General features: G+C 42.6%; 1 protein-coding gene across 1 annotated transcript in view; it reads right to left on the minus strand.

Annotated features, from left to right (window-relative positions):
* Window positions 1-10,730: 10,730 nt before the first annotated feature.
* The window catches only part of LOC124278846 (flocculation protein FLO11-like), a 49,291-nt gene continuing 37,078 nt past the window's right edge, over window positions 10,731-22,943 (minus strand). Inside the window, 3 exon segments of the mRNA XM_046714624.1 lie at window positions 10,731-13,479; window positions 18,494-18,755; window positions 22,734-22,894. Coding sequence (XP_046570580.1) covers window positions 11,900-13,479; window positions 18,494-18,755; window positions 22,734-22,894 — 2,003 coding nt within the window. The 3' untranslated portion in view covers window positions 10,731-11,899.

Here is a 22,943-nt window from a genome sequence, read left to right on the forward strand (position 1 = left end):
TCATTAATGTATACTTTGCAAGTAGTCTGGAATTTTTCTGATAATGATGCAAAACCTTTTAACCAATGAAAAGGTATGAAGGTATTATCTTGTCATGAGAGCCACTGGAAGAGTGACCGGAAAAGGCTACCTGTGTCCACCCGATCACACAGGTCAACTTTCCTGAACAAGTTGCACAAGAACTGTCCTAAATGAGGAACGTGATAGCCAATAATCGTTTTAGGCACAGGTGAGGTGAGGTGAAATTGGGTTTAACGTCGTACTTGAGAATATTTCGCTCATATGACGACGTGCATGCGTGTGTATGTGTGTGTGCGGCTGCGCTTGTACTAACCCAGACTGAAGCTGGTTTTATAGTGCTAGCCCACTGAGATACCATGCCGCAGTGAAGCATGAATACCCCACTCAGACACATTATACTGACTCCGAACCGACCAGTCCTTGTTGTACCCATAAAGCCGAGCGCCAGGCAGGGACCAACAAGTACCATATTTTAACGTCTTTTGGTATGACGCGGTCGGGGATCAAACCCGCGGCCTTCCGCACTCCGGGCGGACGCTCTAACCACTACACCACGGAGGTGGTTGCCAGCTTAGGAGCATTTAGTAATTGTGGTCTTTATCCAGGTTCAACCTTTGCTCTTCTCTGTTGTGAGTTTAGTGTGACTGCAATTCGGCATATCCCTTAATATTGAATACAAGTGTCAAGTATTCTCTGTAGAATAGGGTCGAAGAATTCTGAGCCAACTCTAAACATACTGAAAAGGCAACTTTTCGCTCATTTTTCAACTTTTGTGGGTATCATTATGAGGCTTGTCTTGAACACAAATACCTCATAAGTTTGTGCACGTCATTTTTTAGCAATGCACACTGTTGTGCCTACCGAAGGTTTAATGGCAATCAAGATCAGCTCAATACCATGATTCTGCATTGCCAGTTGTTAGTTAATAAACTAAAATCATTCCCATCATAAATCAGGTGAGCTGCAGTGCATTGAGACTCTGTTTCATTGAACCATCGAGTAAAGACAGAGACTGACTGACTGAGTTTAGTTTTACGCCGCTTTTAGCAATATTCCAGTAACATCACGGCGGGGGACACCGGAAATGGGCTTAACACATTGTGCCCATGTGGGGAATCGAACCCGGGTCTTCGGCGTGACGAGCCAACGCTTTAACCACTTGGCTACCCCACCGCCCCTAAAGACAGAGAAGCGAGAGTGATTATACAATACCATTCTATGAAAGAATAGCAGTAATTACTGTCCTTTCATGTTAAACTGTAGTCCGTCGTGACGGAGTGGTTGCCCGGGGCACTGTCATAAGAACGCCTCTCAGACGTCCAGTGACGCGTCCGGTGCATAGGAATCCAATGGCAATATTGTGTGCTTTTGTAGCCGATCACGTCCACGCTGGTGTCTGATATTCGCAAAGCCGTCTTAGCGCTACGCTTGCTGAATGTTGATGTTAAATAGTGGAAGCGGCAATCGACTGGAGGACGCCTTATTGGAAGTTGGCAGGTCTTAAGCAGTCCCGAACTCGTCCAGTGAGAATGGCTGGAGTTTTATATTTGTCAAATGTTTTACATATAAAAATGCTAACTCGACATTCCGAATGTCTCGCAATTGCTTCTGTTTCAACTATTTGAGAAAATATGATTTAACGTCTTTCAACAAAAATCACAGGGCTCTCGAAAATACAGTTGGCAATGATTAGCTGTTGTGAGCTGAGACATATTTGGCCCTTTCAATGACAGGTATATTTAAATAATGATGCAAATGTACATGCTTGCAGGCAAAATCTGCACTTCTTGAACACAACCCACCTTTCCCTTGTGACAACTGCAAAGCCACCAATTAGAACAAAATATAACAAAGATATATTTTGATTTTTTATTCCATCTGTACAAACCAAGATTGACATCTTCTGGAGATGAGTCATTCTAACTACATATTATAATCAGTAGATTAAACCAAATAAACTAAAATCTTACGTTAAGGATACAAGCAAGATCTGCATGTTTTTAAGTCTTTCATTTTTAAACTTAGTATCACAATACAACTTAGGTACCTAACTGTGTTAGTGTTGTTTCAAAGACACAGGTTGGTCTCCACTGATAAGACTGTCTTTACAACACTGACACGTGTAACTGATATTGATGTCCAAATCTACTGCTATTTTATGTTCTTGAAAGTCATATTATGTCTCATCGTGGTACATGGAAAATACATGCAAATCCAATCGTGCACCTTTACAACAGTGTTTAACCATGTAGATATACACATATATACTGAACATCATTGAAAACGCACCACTTATAAAAGTTCAGATTATTAAAAACACGTAGTAAGGAACTGATATTATTTTAGTGGATAATAACAGATGGACGACTGACAAAAACAACAACACAGAAAAGACGATCATTCATTGAAATGTTCCACAGTCAGAAAGGATCAAACACACGTGGGGTCAAATCGAAAAGTCAATATCGCGTTTGACCGCCATTTGCATTGACACATGCAGTTCAACGTCTCCTCATTGAGTCAATAAGCGTCAGAATAGAGTTCTTGAGGATGGCATTCGACTTCTGCAGTAGTGTAGCCTCAAGTTCCCGGATGTTTCGCATCTGTTGTCGCCGCGAAAGACTTTGACAAATTTCGTCCCACAAGTGCTCCATGGGGGATACATCTGGTGACTGTACTTGCCAATGAATAACCTGGATGTGTTGCTGGGCCATATACTGCATGGAAAGTCTTGTTGTGTGTGCCCGTGCGTTGTCCTGTTGAAAGTATGGACATCTTGGTGGTGATTGAAGACAGATACGATGTGATTCTGAAGAATCTGCTCACGGTAATAAAGGGCATTAACTCTCCCTTGACAGACATGAAGGCAGTCCTGTGATTGTAATTTATTCCACCCCAGACCATGACACTCCCACCACCCAAAGGTCTGTCCGAACCAAACACTCATCAGCATAACGTTCACCAAGTCTACGCCAAACACGTAATCGGCCGTCAGCATTACGTAGATGAAGACGTGACTCGTCAGTGACTACCACACCATGCCATTGTTGTAACCTTTACTGAAAATGCCTGCTAGCCCATTGTATACTCTCATTACGGTGTCTGTCAGTCAGAATTGGTCCAACGTAAGGACGTCGAGCATGGAGCCCTGTAGCGTGTAGACGGCGTCGCATGGAATCAGCGCTGATGACCCCCACGTCAACCTTGAACTAGTGCAGCAGTCCTGGCAGTCGGCAGTGTTCAATCACTGATATGGTCAAGGTCAATATGGCGATCCTGATGGAGCGTCGTAACACGGTGTTGCCAAGGTCATTGAAGGTCACGGGTGCTGCCTGTCTACTGATGTCGTCTATGAAGCCTAACGATGGTGGAGTGGCCAAGTCCAAGTTGTCGAGCAATATCCCTGCTGCTGGTGACAACCTGAATCATGCCTAGTGCACGTTCTCTTCCGTGAGGTGTTAACCTCGGCATCTCTGTCCTCGTTTCACAATCGTTAGTGAAGCAATGAGAATCGGTTCTCATACACCTGCTTTTAATGTCACAGTCAGTATGATTTCCGAATGAAATTCGCGCTTTTTTCATGGCGTGGCTGCATGTTGATGCATTTTGGAATTAAGCGTCAAAGTGTGGACATGAATTTGTTTCTAAAGCATTTTTCAACTGGACATGGAATTCGACTTTATGTTAGTTATAGTCATTGATCTTTGTCATGCTGAAATCCACCTTGATAAAAATATGGACAATTTTAGACTGGTGCGTTTTCAGTGATGTTCAGTATATTTAACAATAATGGAATATACCCACAGGCACTTGTTGAAAAATATATATTATTGACTTTGGGTAAACTGGCACAAAAATAAATCACATTTAAAACTGGCTTTGGTCTTCTAAAATCAGACAATACACACAAAAGGACAATGGAACTTTCTCTGAACTAGTCAAGTGCATGGTGAAATCTGGTTTATGGCATTATAGAGAGTCTAGCATAGTGAGGTGAGGTGAGGTGGGGTGAAATTGGGTTTAACGTTGTGATTGAGAATATTTCGCTCATATGACGACGTGCATGCGTGTGTATGTGCATGTGCGGCTGCTTGTACTAGTCCAGACTTAAGCTGGTTTTATAGTGCTAGCCCACTGAGATACCATGCCGCAGTGAAGCATGAATACCCCACTCAGACACATTATACTGACTCCGAACCGACCAGTCCTTGTTGTACCCATTAATGCCGAGCGCCAAGCAGGGACCAACAAGTACCATATTTTCACGTCTTTTGGTATGACGCGGTCGGGGATCAAACCCGCGACCTTCCGTTCTCCGGGCGGACGCTCTAACCACTACACCACGGGTTGTCATTACAGAGGATTGGCATCACATAGGATTGGCATTACAGAGGGTTGGCATTACAGAGGGTTGACATTACAGAGGGTTGGCATTACAGAGGGTTGGCATTACACAGTATTGGCATTACAGAGGGTTGGCATTACACAGAATTGGCATTACAGAGGGTTGGCATTACACAGAATTGGCATTACAGAGGGTTGGCATTACACAGAATTGGCATTACAGAGGGTTTATTATACAGAATTGGCAATACAGAGGGTTGGCATTACAGATAGTTGGCATCACAGAGGGTTGGCATTACAGAAGGTTGGCATCACAGAGGGTTTGCATCACAGAGGGTTGGCATTACAGAGAGTTGGCATCACAGAAGGTTTGCATCACAGAAGGTTGGCATCATAGAAGGTTGGCATCACATAGGGTTGGCATTACAGAAGGTTGGCATCACGGAGGGTTGGCATTACAGAGGGATGGCATTGCAGCGGGTTGGCATTACAGAGGGTTGGTATTACAGAGGTTGGCATTACAGAGGGTTGGCAATACAGAGGGTTGGCATTACAGAGGGTTTGTATTACAGAGGTTGGCATCACAGATGGTAGGCATCACAGAGGGTTGGCATTACAGAGGGTTGGCATCACAGAGGGGTGGCATTGCAGAGGGTTGGCATCACAGACAGTTGGCATCACAGAGGGTTGGCATCACAGAGGGCTGGCATTGCAGAGGGCTGGCATTGCAGAGGGTTGGCATCACAGACAGTTGGCATCAGAGAGGGTTGACATTACAGAGGGTTTGACATTATAGCATGTCTGGTACTGTAGAGGGTTTGACATTGTAGCATGTCTGGTACTGTAGAGGGTTTGACATTATAGCATGTCAGGTACTGTAGAGGGTTTGACATTATGGCATGTCTGGTATTGTAGAGGGTTTGACATTATAGCATGTCTGGTATTGTAGAGGGTTTGACATTATAGCATGTCTAGTACTGTAGAGGGTTTGACATTATAGCATGTCTGGTACACAGAATTGGCATTACAGAGGGTTTATTATACAGAATTGGCAATACAGAGGGTTGGCATTACAGATAGTTGGCATCACAGAGGGTTGGCATTACAGAAGGTTGGCATCACAGAGGGTTGGCATCACAGAGGGTTGGCATTACAGAGAGTTGGCATCACAGAAGGTTTGCATCACAGAAGGTTGGCATCATAGAAGGTTGGCATCACATAGGGTTGGCATTACAGAAGGTTGGCATCACAGAGGGTTGGCATTACAGAGGGATGGCATTGCAGCGGGTTGGCATTACAGAGGGTTGGTATTACAGAGGTTGGCATTACAGAGGGTTGGCAATACAGAGGGTTGGCATTACAGAGGGTTTGTATTACAGAGGTTGGCATCACAGATGGTAGGCATCACAGAGGGTTGGCATTACAGAGGGGTGGCATCACAGAGGGGTGGCATTGCAGAGGGTTGGCATCACAGATGGTAGGCATCACAGAGGGTTGGCATTACAGAGGGTTGGCATCACAGGGGTGGCATTGCAGAGGGTTGGCATCACAGACAGTTGGCATCACAGAGGGTTGGCATCACAGAGGGCTGGCATTGCAGAGGGCTGGCATTGCAGAGGGTTGGCATCACAGACAGTTGGCATCACAGAGGGTTGGCATCACAGAGGGCTGGCATTGCAGAGGGCTGGCATTGCAGAGGGTTGGCATCACAGACAGTTGGCATCAGAGAGGGTTGACATTACAGAGGGTTTGACATTATAGCATGTCTGGTACTGTAGAGGGTTTGACATTGTAGCATGTCTGGTACTGTAGAGGATTTGACATTATAGCATGTCAGGTACTGTAGAGGGTTTGACATTATGGCATGTCTGGTATTGTAGAGGGTTTGACATTATAGCATGTCTGGTATTGTAGAGGGTTTGACATTATAGCATGTCTAGTACTGTAGAGGGTTTGACATTATAGCATGTCTGGTACTGTAGAGGGTTTGACATTATAGCATGTCTGGTACTGTAGAGGGTTTGACATTATAGCATGTCTGGTACTGTAGAGGGTTTGACATTATGGCATGTCTGGTATTGTAGAGGGTTTGACATTATAGCATGTCTAGTACTGTAGAGGGTTTGACATTATAGCATGTCTGGTACTGTAGAGGGTTTGACATCATACCATGTCTGGTACTGTAGAGGGTTTGACATTATAGCATGTCTGGTATTGTAGAGGGTTTGACATCATAGCATGTCTGGTACTGTAGAGGGTTTGACATCATAGCATGTCTGGTACTGTAGAGGGGTTTGACATTATAGCATGTCTGGTATTGTAGAGGGTTTCACATTACAGCATGTCTGGTATTGTAGAGGGTTTGACATTACAGCATGTCTGGTATTGTAGAGGGTTTGACATTATAGCATGTCTGGTATTGTAGAGGGTTTGACATTGTAGCACGTCTGGTACTGTAGAGGGTTTGACATTATAGCATGTCTGGTACTGTAGAGGGTTTGACATTATAGCATGTCTGGTATTGTAGAAGGTTTGACATTATAGCATGTCTGGTACTGTAGAGGGTTTGACATTATAGCATGTCTGGTACTGTAGAGGGTTTGACATTATAGCATGTCTGGTATTGTAGATGCATAGAGTCTCTAGGGGTACAAAGCATAATGCTGCAATAAGACAGGATATCAGTTATATAAATAATTATGTATATCATTTGATCTTCATAATAGTTTTGGATGAACTGAAAGGCTACTATTTAACACATTATATAGTTGATAATGCTGTATGGTAAAAAAATCTGGTTATCAAGGCAACAGAATTTTACAAACTAGTTGCTACAACAACAATACATATTATTTACATAAATCTCAGTCTGGATCAGATCATTTTGGTCAAATGAAGTGGTTATATCAAAAGGAAGCACTACGATCTGATTTTAATCAGATTATCAGGTGCTAGACATTTACTGAAACTGGCATTCATATGTTACCATGGCTACCAGTACCAACCATTCCATGCAGAAATATCTCAAATAATGGCATCAATTTGCCCCTGGAAATACCAGTCAAATTACACCAGTTAATTTCCGTATGCAAAATAAGCATTATGTTGGAAACCGCACATAAAATTCCCAAATCACCATCATCATCATCATCATCATCATCATCATCACAAGTTAAAATATTTCCATCCGTCACTGATGCCACTCAGTCAGAGCAGCAAGCTTCTCATCTTATTCAATATTCCATCATCATCTCTCGGTGAAGTTGCAATTTCTTCCGGCTGTCAAAACCTATATTAAATTTATCTCTCACAACTCAGCACTGCACATATTAAAATCTCCAAGATGAAATCTAATGCCAACCTTATTCTACTTGAAGATCCAAAGTTAATATCTGCTCACGAAATGAAAATTTGATTCCAAAGAGATTTTTATTGCGTGAGGCCTCCATACATAATCAGTCACATGTTGTTGGCAGTGTCACGGGGGTAATTAGGTATTTGAGACACGTATTGGGGTTCAAACGGCACAGTGAAATATGGAGACCCAAAAAATTGGAGAATACAGACACAAATTCATTACGTCTTGATTATGGAGGACCATTTTAGCAATAAATGCCAGATTCCTTACTGTGCAGTGCAAGAGACAGCTTCACATTGTTAAATTCAAATATATTAACCTTTGTAAAATAGGTAACAAAAACCATATCATCAAATCAATCACAATCAACTGATAAATACAACCCACAACAATGGATTAAGGCTTTTGTGCAATATCACACAGAATGTTTGCTTTAATCATCACTGTTACAATGAAACCATTCCCATTGCACAACATGCTGAGGAACTGTAGCTCACCTTCCTTCACATTTGTTTCTACTATAACCTCTGTTTCACCACTAAGGTACACAAATATATGTCTTCTTTTAAATATGCAAAAAATTATAATTTTTTTAACAAATTTTTAAAAAGTAATACAAAGTGGTAATCTAAAAACACTGTTAGTTTGTAAGAGGAAATGTTTGAAAATTTCATGTTTGTTTCCAACTGTAGTTGCATAAGGATCAGGATGGATTTACAAGAGACTCAAATACTATTTTGATTTTCCCAGGAGAAGCTGTTGCTTGCAAATACAGTTTGAATTATTGTGTTGGATATGAGATCATGTTTACATTTTGACATTTACTCAAAGTTTATGCATTCATTTTGACAAAATATAAACTGAAAAATATCTATTATTTTATTTAATTAAGATTCGATATACAAATGTATATTTCCTTACAAAGGCTACAATGTCGGACTATGGCAGATTTCTACTGATACCTGCTGTAGACCAGTTTCCCCACAAACCACTTCCAGGGATCACTGGTTTAATTAGGGCATTGGTCTCACAACCGTCCTATGCTATGAATTTTGGTCCTACTAACTATATCCCATTCAAAGGTAGGTAATTATCAGTGGTTGGCGACTGACAAAGTAATGGCTCTCAGTGGTTCAGTCTGGCTCTGTATTAATTTCTATATCACAGTAGGGGACATGAAGTAGAGTTAGACATTACAAAGTAACTACAGCGCCAAGACGTAGTGTAGTGATTTGACCTTGAAACTCTTTCAAAATGAAGGGCGATTTCCAAAAGTAATCTGAATTTTTATATTTGGGATTACATTTTCTTCGAAAAAAAAGTATAATTTCCTACATTTGACCATTATTTAAAAGGCACTGTGTGTTTTAGAGGCATTTGAGTAATCATTGGATCAACTGAAAGTGAATGTCTTTTTTATTATGACATAGTACTACACATAATCATACAGATTGATAAAAACTACTATAGTTTGCTTACATCTACCAACCATCACGTCGGCCATTGTTTGGAAAGGGAAGTAACTCTGAATCAGTATCGTCGCAGGAATGTAGCCACGCCTACTTGTGTAGTTGTAGTTGCAACTGACACATGGGATCTGGAGTTTACATTATGTGTTTGCCATTCCTTTTTCCAGCTGAGTGGGGACTGTGGATTGTTATTTCAACGTCACGTGAGGATAACATAACGTTGTGTCAAGCTGTCCAAGTGACAATTCACCCACATGAAAGGAAATTTAGTAGTCATATAATAAATATCTTAATCATTTGTGATTTAACCACTGTTACATAAACAAATACTGTTAACACAGCTAGAATGACTCATCTTGTACTCCATCACGCAAACACATCATTTACCTTTGAAATATCACAGCCGTCAACAAAGAGCAAAATATCATATAGCGGTGTAATTGAGTTTCTCAAACAGCCTGATCACTCCAACAATATGTCAGCAAACTGATACTGAGCTGATGCAGATCAAAGCCATCTGAAGACACGATTTCAATGTGGTTGTCAGGTTATTGATTGTCTTTGATAAATCATAGAGTCTACAATGTGAGTGTGTTTGTCATACTGATGATTTGACAAAGAGCTTTTGTATTCAATCACGTGGGAATGGTGAGTTTGGTTGCTTTGAACAGTATTTCAGCCAGTGTGTCAGCTTAATATGGAAGGAAATCCCAAAGTGATGCTGGTCTCAGACGTTTACCATTTTGGTGAAACCTAGGAATACAATCATTTTGAATCAGGATTTGTAAGTGTGATCATAGGTTTATGGCATGTCTGACCCGTGAAGGTCCGGGTTAGAATATTGATCTTCAGTACCCCATGCTTGTCGTAAGAGGCAACTAACAGGATCGGGTGGTCAGGTTCGCTGACTTGGTTGACACATGTCATCGGTTCCCAATTGTGGAGATTGATGCTCATGCTGTTGATGACTGGATTGTCTGGTCCAGATTCGATTATTTACAGACCGCCGCCATATAGCTGGAATATTGCTGAGTGCGGCATAAAACTAAACTCACTCACTCACTATCGCATGTCTAGCATATGAAACTCAAATTGCTGTGGTGTTGACAAACAGACTCCCATGTGCTCACCAATGGAACGGAGGGAAACGATGTTTAATTTCACAGTCAGCATTATTCTTGTTGTGTCACAAACGACTGTAAATATTTGCGTCTGGACCAGACAAAACAATGCTTGAAAAACTAAGCAACAGTCAATGCCATTGGGGCAAAAACTGCATCCAATCAGTCAAGTCCCAAAGTCTGACCACCTGATCCAATTAAGCGGCCTCGCACAACCAGCCATGGGCTGACAGGGATCAATTCCAGCCACAGTCCTGTGAGCATTGAGAATCGTAGACAATACAACAAGGGTGTGTTTGTATGTTGCTGACTTTATGTAGCATGCAGTATTTTCCTGCGTGACATTATATATAGGACGCATACTTCCTCAATAGTTATGGAAAAAACTATGACTTTTGACAAAATACAAACAATCTGTTTTGAGGTAATGAATTTGTAAGCAAAAAGCTTTTGATGAAGAACTTAAGGCATTCATTCATGAAGGACAGATAATATGTAATTCTGAGGAAGAAAATAAACAGAGGTTGTCAACCCTACACAGAAAGTTCACTGAAATCTGAGTGTATTGTTTTGATGAGAGAGTATGGTTTTACGCCAATTCCGCTAAAGCAATATTCCAGCAATATCATGGTGGAAGACACCAGAAATGGGCTTCACACATTGTACCCACATCGGGAATCGATCCCAGGTTTTTAGTGTGATGAGCGAACGCTCTATCTACTAGGCCATGCATCAGTTCATGATGCCAGTAGCTCTTACTACATTCTGCTGAGAAACAACCAAGCAATGTGACATTATATCACTTCAACTGACAAGTCACCACAAACATCCCCAAAGCATACATGCGCAAATATCAGTTATTACAAATGATCTTTCCACCCAAAATATTGATACTGTGTAACACTGCATCCAGAAACAGTTAATCATAACACTGTTTTTCAAACATCGGAGAATATAATGTCATCACAACATACATCCTGACACCGAAGACAGGAACACACACCAATTGCAAATCACTTCAAAAAGATATTACATATTTAATTTTCATTTACTTAGAAAATATTAATATGGAAATCTTAGAAACTATATATATACATACAGATATAATGGGACAAAATATATTGGACATATACTGTAACTTTGTTTCATTACATTGGAAATTTCAAAATCATGAAACATTTGGAAGCCAGTTTAACTGTAGATTCCTGAATATTTGACATAAAGCATTTAACAGCAGCGACAATGCAATGTTAAAGGCATACATAAAATGTTTTGAAAGTAGATATGGTTTTATGGTATTTCATATAATATACATGCAAAATATGTATATATACTCTAGATATAAAAAATACCATTTGTTTGTCTTTGCCAAAACTATGAATTCCTGTTCACATAAAATTATAATTAAAATAATACAGAACACACTGTTCATCATAAACACTTACAGTCATTTCCTGATAACATATTAAAATTGTAATAAAATCACTGTACACAAAACAATCTAATAGTATCTACAAATACAATCATACATTTTCCCCATAAAACTGTTTTTATCACAAACTGCACAAAAACCACACATTCCCATTTTAAATATCCTTATCATCTTCAGGCGTCTCGCCGGATTTAATGATCTCATCCACATTTGCTTCAGCTGTTTCTATCACAGACTTCACTATCTGGATGGCTGTATTCGTGCGTGTGACCGGAGCTGGGATGCTCGCGTCATCTGCAACTGATGCGTCTTCCTCAGCATCTGACTTCTCTGATCCAAAAGTTGGAGCATCTTGGTAGGTATTCTCTTCCTCTTTGTTTACCTGATTAGAATCATCACAACTGGACTCGTCAACTGGCAGTTCATCATGTGGGTATTCAGACTCTCCACCTCTCTCTTTGTCAGATTCTTCATCTTCAGGAGGTGGTGCAGTTGCATCTACAGGTGGCTGCTGATCCAGGGATCCTGCTTCTGAGTCATTGTCTTCAGTATCAATATATGTTTCCTCCATATCTGGGGTTTCTAATGGAAGCACAGTGGACTCTTGTTCCATTTCAGGTTCTTCTGGAGGTGGAGCTGATGCCCCTACAGAATATTCTGCCTGATTGTCAGCAGGTTCTGTTGATGAGGTGTCCTGTTCACTCCCTTGAGCAGTGTTGTAATCAACTGGGTCAACATCCATAATGCCGGAAAGATTCAAAGGATCTACCTCTTTACTGAAACCAGTAGTTTGCCTTGACACCTGTACTTCATTCTTGTCTTGAGCATCTCTATCTTCTCCTACTCTCTGATCTGAATCCTCAGCATCTGATCTCTCTGTCCCAGGCCGAGATGAAGCCTCTGACGTGTATGTATCCTTACCATCAGGTTTGATAGCATTCCTGTCAGCCTGGATATCAACATTAACAAATGTGTCTACAGAAATAACCCGCTTTCCACTCTTTGGCTTAGGAATGACCTCACAGACAGTTTTCATCACTCCAGGGTCATGAGAGCCATCAAGACCATGTGACTCTCCAAACTCACTCTCTTCATAGAGTGGTGCCATGGACAGAGACTCCCTGGACTTAACATCCTGCAGCCTTTTCTCCTCCAGAGTCCTCTTCATGTCCTTGGGTTCAGGAGATGGAGGAGGAGGTCCTGGAGACTCTGTCTTCACACTCTCATCCATAAGCAACCTGACCACAGAGCTCTTATCAGATTCCCGACTTTCCAAATTTGATCTTGACTTCGAGGCTGGAGTCTTAGAGCTCCTTTCGGCTGAACTCAGTCCAAGGCGATCGGAGTCTGATCTCAAGCCAGTGGAGTGAGGATAGGGAGCCGCTTCAAATGCAGCTTCATTCACATTTGGCCATTCTTCATTGGATGAAGCAGAAGCAGGGGACGTGATGCCTGCTCTGGAACGTGTTTCATGACCTCCTCGTCTTTCAGCAGCACTGTTGTTGGACCTGTCCTGCTTAGAGTCCTGCTTAGAGTCCTGCCTACAGTCCTGCTTAGTGTCACTGGAAGAATGGTCTGGATTGCTCAGAAAGACTGTGTAGCTGTGTCTCTCATCAAGAGAGCCAGGAGGTGGTGGTGGTACCTCTCCGACAAAGCTGACCATCTTGCCCCGAGATGACAGACCAATTCGTATTGCACCATTCTCCATCATCGTCTCGGGGATGGTGCCAAGACCTGAAAAACACAAAGAAAATTACCATCTACTTTATCATGCTTAATGTCAAATCATCGGATAATGGCAGTGGGTTCAGGATTACCATTTTGCATGGCTTCAGCTGTTTCCTTTGTATATTGATAAGTAATGCCAGCAACTCATAAGGGTGAGAAGAATGATTGCAATGCAGACAAAGAACATACCTCGTGAGTGAGTGAGTGAGGTTTTATGCCACTTTGAGCAATATTCCAGCAATATCACAGAGAGGGACACCAGAAATGGGCTTCACACATTGTACCTGGGTCTTCGGCGTTACAAATGGATGCTTTAATCACTAGGCTTCCCCACTGCTCTCATATACCTTAGAGCGTCCGCCCAGAGAGCGGAAGGTCATGGGTTCATCCCCGACTGCGTCATACCAAAAGACGTTAAAATATGGTACTTGTTGGTCCCTGCCTGGCGATCGGCATTAATGGGTACAACAAGGACTGGTCGGCTCGGAGTCAGTATAATGTGTCTCAGTGGGCTAGCACAATAAAACCAGCTTAAGTGTGGGATAGTACAATCAGCCACAGATACACACGCATGCACATCATCATATGAGCGAAATATTCTCAAGCACAACGTTAAACCCAATTTCACTTCACCTCATCTCATATACCTCAGGAAATGCAGCAGAAACAAATTCACTTGTGATGCACCACAGATACACCATTAAATGTCTTCATGATAATGTCAGGTTAGTATATATACTTGCGTGTGACCTAACAATTAAAAGTTCATCACAGTAATGAACTAATGATGTTCAAAAGTTTCTTCCATTATGCCATATTGTTTTAAATTTTCGTTAACAGATTCACCTGACTGAAAGGATTTGGGGTTTTCCCTTAATCACGTCCAACCAATCAATTTTAACATTATATTATTTAAATTTGACTTAAACTGGTTGGAATTCCTTGAGAAGGACAGCACATCACTGCAGTCAGTTTACATTATGAAGTCCCTTAGAGTGAATCAGCATGTGGAGGGTTAAATTCTTCCTTCAACATCAAAATGAACTATACTGTCAGGTAATCAGACAAAATTAATCTCTGTAGCATGTGCGTGTTTGGGTTTTTAGGCTGCCATCAACAATATTCCTTCCACATCACAGCAATTTCCTCATGCCATATGCCTGGTTTGTTTCAGGGGAAATACAACATGGCATCGCAGTTCAATTTATATTCATGAAGTGAATATACAAGAAACTTAACGTGAAATTAATTTGGAGCTTTCACTGATTTTGAAAGGGTAGCAAATTTGATTTTGTTACATGCTCACACAGGACTTCATGGCTCCAGAGACACAGATGAAAGTCAGGGGAAAAAAATGAATATGAAGTATTGTATGTGAAATATGGCTGAAATCCAAAGATTACTGGAGCTGAAAGTAATGTTGAAAGGCACCGTATTTCAGATATTGATGTGATGAGATAAAGTCATAACAAAATAATTTGAAAATGAACACAACAGCAGATATAAATGGAGTAAGATAAAGTCATGACAAATCAGACCTGATTTTAGGGATGTTTATCAGAATATTTAGGAGGAATATGCTTTTTTTTCACTTTTGCTGGAATATTTTACGCTGAGATTAATAGCTACATTTAACAAAGTTTCCTCTTTTATTCTGAAACATTTTTAATGAAAGGAGAACTTGTACAAGTAGACAAATATATGTCAGGAAAGTTGATGATATTTCTGTGATAATGAATATAAATCTTGATTTTTAATTGGTTCTGGACAGTAAATTTTCAGTATTGCTCAGATCACTGGACCAGCTGAATTCCCTTTTAAACTGGGAACTGGTCCTACAAATTTAGTCTTTGTAAACACAAAATATTTTCAATTAGTATAAAGTTAATTTATCCTCTCAAAAATAAAATCCTAATGTTTTATTGGTCAAACATGTAAATTTACAAGAAAATCTTTTTTAGATTGTGTTTTGCCCCATATACACTTCATAAATTGCCAAAAGTAAAATACTTTTAGTATTTATTTATTTTTGTAAAAGTTTTTTTCCCTCCTGCCTTTAGGTTTTCTGAGGACAAAAATCCATAAAACAAAAAATAAAATTGATCTGGCCTTAGAAGAAGTGTCTTTCATTATGCCACACTGTTTCAATAGAACTAATCGTCCAATCACAGACAGTTTCCAGTGTTAACCTGAGTTTATGTATTTTATTCCATCTACATGACAACCCTGGACCTGACAAACCAGTGACCGACATCATGAGCATACATCAACCAAGTCAGCAAGCCTGACCACCTGATTCCTCTAGATACAAGCATGTCTCCCTGAAGACAGTTGCTGTCCAGATCTTCATGACAAAGAATTACTGTCATCCATTTGTAGCTCTTGTGGCCAGGGAGTTATATCTTTGGGGAATCAGAGGAACTAACCATTTTTTTCTTTTGTATCTAAAGTGCAAGCATAGTCCGGTGATCCAAGCTGCTACATCTCTTACTCACCATGTAGTGAGTGAGTGAGTGAGTGAGTGAGTGAGTGAGTGAGTGAGTGAGTGAGTGAGTGAGTGAGTGAGTGAGTGAGTGAGTGAGTGAGTGAGTGAGTGAGAGTGAGTGTGTGTGTGAGTGAGTGAGTGAGTGAGTGAGTGAGTGAGTGAAACACAACCACATGAACTATAATACAAGCATGTTGTCATATTCACGATTTACAACAAAGGCCAATGTACATCATATATTTCCAGTCAGTTTGGATAAACAGCTGGACAAACAATCACCATGCATTTGTTTTGAATCTCATTCACATGAAACAATGCTGAAACTATCTCCATCAAATGACCCTGTTCTTTTGTGACTGTTTTGAGCATCAACGCACCAAAGCTCGATATGGCTGTTTATTAAAGTGCCACCTCTTGAACACATTCAGCTGGCATCAAAAATCGGAGATTGCATGGGAAACTTCAGGTTTATTATACAATTGGTTTCTGAGACAACCACTGTAACAGGCATTTAGAAGCTGTTATGATGACCGACTGACTGACTGTGTTTTGGTTTTACGCCGCTTTTAGCAATATTCCAGCAACATCACGGCGGGGGACACCAGAAATGGGCTTCACACATTGTACCCATGTGGGGATTCGAACCCGGGTCTCCCGTGACAAGCCAACGCTTTAACCACTAGGCTACCCCACCGCCCCCTGTTATGATGAAGAACTATTTATGGATAGACAACTTCTTTATATATGCGACGTTTTGGTGTAGATGCTAACACTGCTGGATATCATCTATTGCAATATAAAGAAGTCTGTCCATAACAAGTGTTTTTCTTCATGGGTTACGAGATGTTTGAAAAGGTTGCCATACACCAAACACACTTCCCAACCCTGCCATGGCCTGACATTTTTGTAAGGCAAGACCTCTAATATTTCTTTATTTAATTAATAGGAATGTGTGGCACCAAGGGAGTATTAACTCTTGGTTTTATGCATAAATATCTTCAGATGACTTAATGTCAGTTTGAATTTCACCATCTTTGTTTTTGACAATATTAAAATCTGATTAAAATGTGCCACTACACCTCGATGTGGGAACATCCTATTAGAGGTCATGGCCTTTTATTCAACCAATCCGAGTGTCACAAGGTTGTGGCGGGAAACTTTTAATGTGTTGTATAATCATGCTAGTTCTGTAAGGTTAACACAAGCTGGCATAAACGACATTTACAGCTGGTGTCTGATTCCATCAACATCATTGTCTGTGTATTGTTTCAATTGGATTAACATTTGAAATGGATGAGATTTTCCATTGCCCAGGGGAAGTACTGCCACACAAAGTCAGTCATTAATTTGACATTCCAGAATTCTGTCAAAATCTCTTTCAGAGCCTAGTCTGGATTGAAGTCACCTAGATTGAAACTGATAAAACTCAAGAAAGTTGCTTTCTGATTGGTAAATCTTGACTTCTTGAAGTCCTTCATTTGTCTGTAAATACTGTTTAGCGATCGTTCTCACATGACCTACAATGGGAGATTTTCAGATCTGTATGTAGTGGTAGCAAACAGTCACATCTGATTTCGTGGCTGTACCCTCAAAGGGGGTTGAAGTAGCGTAAAATTATTGTCCTCCTGAGAGGGTACGTAAGTCCCAAAACATTTAGTCAAAGAGATCAAGTGTTTGATGGTGCAGGAACCCTTTGGTACATGGCCATCTCACTGAGAACAGACTGTAGGATTCGCTTGTTTAAAGCAATACTACACCACACAGATGCAACAACCAGCATATCCTGGTAAAGTCAAAGGATGCACCTCTCCAGAGCAATTGGTTGGTCACATGAAAGGTTTTCATGAAGAAGGTTAAATTAATTCATAAGAAACTAAGTAAGTTGGCAAGGCTAGTTGACCTGCCTTAGATCACTATTTGGCTATATTGTGCCATGCCATACTCATATGATACACCTGTGAAGATCAGGGTTAGAATTGATCTTCAGTAACCCAGGCTTGTCGTAAGAGGCAAGTAACGGGGCCGGGTGGTCAGGCTCGCTGACTTGGTTGACCCACATGTCATCATTCCCAGTCTTATCTCAATTGCATAGAATGATGCTCATGAAGTTGATCACTGGATTGTCTGGTCCAGTCTCAATTATTTACAGCCACCGTCATATAGTTGGAATATTGCTGAATGTGATGTAAAACAACAAACCAACCAACCAGTACTGAATCTCTGACAAAGACATAGACCCGTGAAGATCCGGGGTACAATAGGTCTTCAGCAACCCATGCTTGCCACAAAAGGCGACTATGCTTGTCGTAAGAGGCGACTAACGGGATCGGGTGGTCAGGCTCGCTGACTTGGTTGACACATGTCATTGGTTCCCAATTGCGCATATCGATGCTCATGCTGTTGATGACTGGATTGTCTGGTCAGAACTCGATTATTTACAGACCGCCGCCATATAGCTGGAATATTGCTGAGTGCGGCATAAAACTAAACTCACTCACTCACTGACAAAGACATAAGGTTACTGTGGATATTTACCTCTAGTTCCAGGTTCCGGGGAGGCTGCAGGAGACTGGTTTGGGGAGTTGGCTGGGGCAATCATCTTCTGTATGGGTGACATAGAGATGTCCCGTGATGGAGGCGGACTCTGGGAAGCATTGGGAGCAGACATGTTGGTTCTGTCTCTTTGGAAGGAAGTTTTGGTTGGCGAGGGATGAGTTACTGGCGTGGCCATTGGTGTTCTAGGTAGTTTGGCTGAAGTTGATGGGGAGATGCCTTGAAGAGCAATACTGTTTTCGGTCTGTAAACATAAAGTCATCAGTGTGGCCTGTATACATGCTGCACATAGACTAGTCTATAAAAACTTTGAAGAATTGTTTAGAAAAGTTATTTGTTTATGTTCATGTGTTTGACAACTGGGCAACTACCACACATCTTATATTTATACCTCTTGTAACTTTTGAAATAATATCATGATATTCTGTAACTAACACAGAAACACACAGGACTGTACTGAAACACCTACTGCTACCTGCCACTGTGTCGCTGTCTGGTGGATGAACCACAGATCAGAAACACACAGGACTGTACTGAAACACCTACTGCTACCTGCCTCTGTGCTGCTGGCCGGTGGATGAACCACAGATCAGAAACACACAGGACTGTACTGAAACACCTACTGCTACCTGCCTCTGTGCTGCTGGCCGGTGGATGAACCACAGATCAGAAACACACAGGACTGTACTGAAACACCTACTGCTACCTGCCTCTGTGCTGCTGGCCGGTGGATGAACCACAGATCAGAAACACACAGGACTGTACTGAAACACCTACAGCTACCTGCCTCTGTGTCGCTGTCTGGTGGATGAACCACAGATCAGAAACACACAGGACTGTACTGAAACACCTACTGCTACCTGCCTCGGTGCTGCTGGCCGGTGGATGAACCACAGATCAGAAATACACAGGACTGTACTGAAACACCTACTGCTACCTGCCACTGTGTCGCTGTCTGGTGGATGAACCACAGATCAGAAACACACAGGACTGTACTGAAACACCTACTGCTACCTGCCTCTGTGCTGCTGGCCGGTGGATGAACCACAGATCAGAAACACACAGGACTGTACTGAAACACCTACTGCTACCTGCCTCGGTGCTGCTGGCCGGTGGATGAACCACAGATCAGAAACACACAGGACTGTACTGAAACACCTACTGCTACCTGCCTCTGTGCTGCTGGCCGGTGGATGAACCACAGATCAGAAACACACAGACTGTACTGAAACACCTACTGCTACCTGCCTCTGTGCTGCTGGCCGGTGGATGAACCACAGATCAGAAACACACAGACTGTACTGAAACACCTACTGCTACCTGCCTCTGTGCTGCTGGCTGGTGGATGAACCACAAATCAGAAAATACACAGACTGTACTGAAACACCTACTGCTACCTGCCACTGTGTCGCTGTCTGGTGGATGAACCACAGATCAGAAACACACAGGACTGTACTGAAACACCTACTGCTACCTGCCTCTATGCTGCTGTCTGGTGGATGAACCACAGATCAGAAATACATGGACTGTATTGAAACACCTACTGCTACCTGCCTCTGTGCTGCTGGCTGGTGGATGAACCACAAATCAGAAAATACACAGACTGTACTGAAACACCTACTGCTACCTGCCACTGTGTCGCTGTCTGGTGGATGAACCACAGATCAGAAACACACAGACTGTACTGAAACACGCACTGCTACCTGCCTCTGTGCTGCTGACTGGTGGATGAACCACAAATCAGAAAATACACAGGACTGTACTGAAACACCTACTGCTACCTGCCACTGTGTCGCTGTCTGGTGGATGAACCACAGATCAGAAACACACAGACTGTACTGAAACACCTACTGCTACCTGCCTCTATGCTGCTGTCTGGTGGATGAACCACAGATCAGAAACACACAGACTGTACTGAAACACCTACTGTTACCTGCCTCTATGCTGCTGTCTGGTGGATGAGCCACAGATCAGAAATACATGGACTGTACTGAAACACCTACTGCTACCTGCCCCTGTGCTGCTGGCCGGTGGATGAGCCACAGATCAGAAATACATGGACTGTACTGAAACACCTACTGCTACCTGCCACTGTGTCGCTGTCTGGTGGATGAACCACAGATCAGAAACACACAGACTGTACTGAAACACCTACTGCTACCTGCCTCTATGCTGCTGTCTGGTGGATGAGCCACAGATCAGAAATACATGGACTGTACTGAAACACCTACTGCTACCTGCCTCTGTGCTGCTGGCTGGTGGATGAACCACAAATCAGAAAATACACAGACTGTACTGAAACACCTACTGCTACCTGCCACTGTGTCGCTGTCTGGTGGATGAACCACAGATCAGAAACACACAGACTGTACTGAAACACGCACTGCTACCTGCCTCTGTGCTGCTGACTGGTGGATGAACCACAAATCAGAAAATACACAGACTGTACTGAAACACCTACTGCTACCTGCCTCTGTGCTGCTGGCTGGTGGATGAACCACAGATCAGAAACACACAGACTGTACTGAAACACCTACTGCTACCTGCCTCTGTGCTGCTGGCTGGTGGATGAACCACAAATCAGAAAATACACAGACTGTACTGAAACACCTACTGCTACCTGCCACTGTGTCGCTGTCTGGTGGATGAACCACAGATCAGAAACACACAGACTGTACTGAAACACCTACTGCTACCTGCCTCTATGCTGCTGTCTGGTGGATGAACCACAGATCAGAAACACACAGACTGTACTGAAACACCTACTGTTACCTGCCTCTGTGCTGCTGGCTGGTGGATGAACCACAGATCAGAAACACACAGACTGTACTGAAACACCTACTGCTACCTGCCTCTGTGCTGCTGGCTGGTGGATGAACCACAGATCAGAAACACACAGATGGTACTGAAACACCTACTGCTACCTGCCTCTGTGCTGCTGGCTGGTGGATGAACCACAAATCAGAAAATACACAGATTGTACTGAAACACCTACTGCTACCTGCCACTGTGTCGCTGTCTGGTGGATGAACCACAGATCAGAAACACACAGGACTGTACTGAAACACCTACTGCTACCTGCCTCTGTGCTGCTGTCTGGTGGATGAACCACAGATCAGAAATACACAGGACTGTACTGAAACACCTACTGCTACCTGCCTCTGTGCTGCTGACTGGTGGATGAACCACAGATCAGAAACACACAGGACTGTACTGAAACACCTACTGCTACCTGCCTCTGTGCTGCTGTCTGGTGGATGAACCACAGATCAGAAATACACAGGACTGTACTGAAACACCTACTGCTACCTGCCTCTGTGCTGCTGGCCGGTGGATGAACCACAGATCAGAAACACACAGATGGTACTGAAACACCTACTGCTACCTGCCTCTGTGCTGCTGTCTGGTGGATGAACCACAGATCAGAAACACACAGGACTGTACTGAAACACCTACTGCTACCTGCCTCTGTGCTGCTGGCTGGTGGATGAACCACAGATCAGAAACACACAGATGGTACTGAAACACCTACTGCTACCTGCCTCTGTGCTGCTGTCTGGTGGATGAACCACAGATCAGAAACACACAGGACTGTACTGAAACACCTACTGCTACCTGCCTCTGTGCTGCTGTCTGGTGGATGAACCACAGATCAGAAATACACGGACTGTATTGAAACACCTACTGCTACCTGCCTCTATGCTGCTGTCTGGTGGATGAACCACAGATCAGAAATACACGGACTGTATTGAAACACCTACTGCTACCTGCCTCTGTGCTGCTGTCTGGTGGATGAACCACAAATCAGAAAATACACGGACTGTATTGAAACACCTACTGCTACCTGCCTCTGTGCTGCTGTCTGGTGGATGAACCACAAATCAGAAACACACAGGACTGTACTGAAACACCTACTGCTACCTGCCTCTGTGCTGCTGGCTGGTGGATGAACCACAGATCAGAAACACACAGGACTGTACTGAAACACCTACTGCTACCTGCCTCTGTGCTGCTGACTGGTGGATGAACCACAGATCAGAAACACACAGACTGTACTGAAACACCTACTGCTACCTGCCTCTATGCTGCTGTCTGGTGGATGAGCCACAGATCAGAAATACACAGGACTGTATTGAAACACCTACTGCTACCTGCCTCTGTGCTGCTGGCCGGTGGATGAACCACATATCAGAAACACACAGGACTGTACTGGAACACCTACCATGGGTGTCCCTTCTCTGCTGTACCTCTTGTCATACTGATACAGATCTCTGTCCTGTAGTCTGGTTGATGCTGAAGCCAAGTTAGCCCTCACTGTGGTGCCATGGTCAGACCCCGGGGTATCTGAGCTGCGTTCAGTGGACATTGGGGTGAAGACTGGACCTGTATGTAGTGGATGAAGATGAGGTACATTATCACAAATATATTCCTA

This window comes from Haliotis rubra, unplaced genomic scaffold (genome assembly GCF_003918875.1).
Source record: "Haliotis rubra isolate DU_JTF1 unplaced genomic scaffold, ASM391887v1 Scf242, whole genome shotgun sequence".
In the NCBI taxonomy this organism is placed as follows: Eukaryota; Metazoa; Mollusca; class Gastropoda; order Lepetellida; family Haliotidae; genus Haliotis; species Haliotis rubra.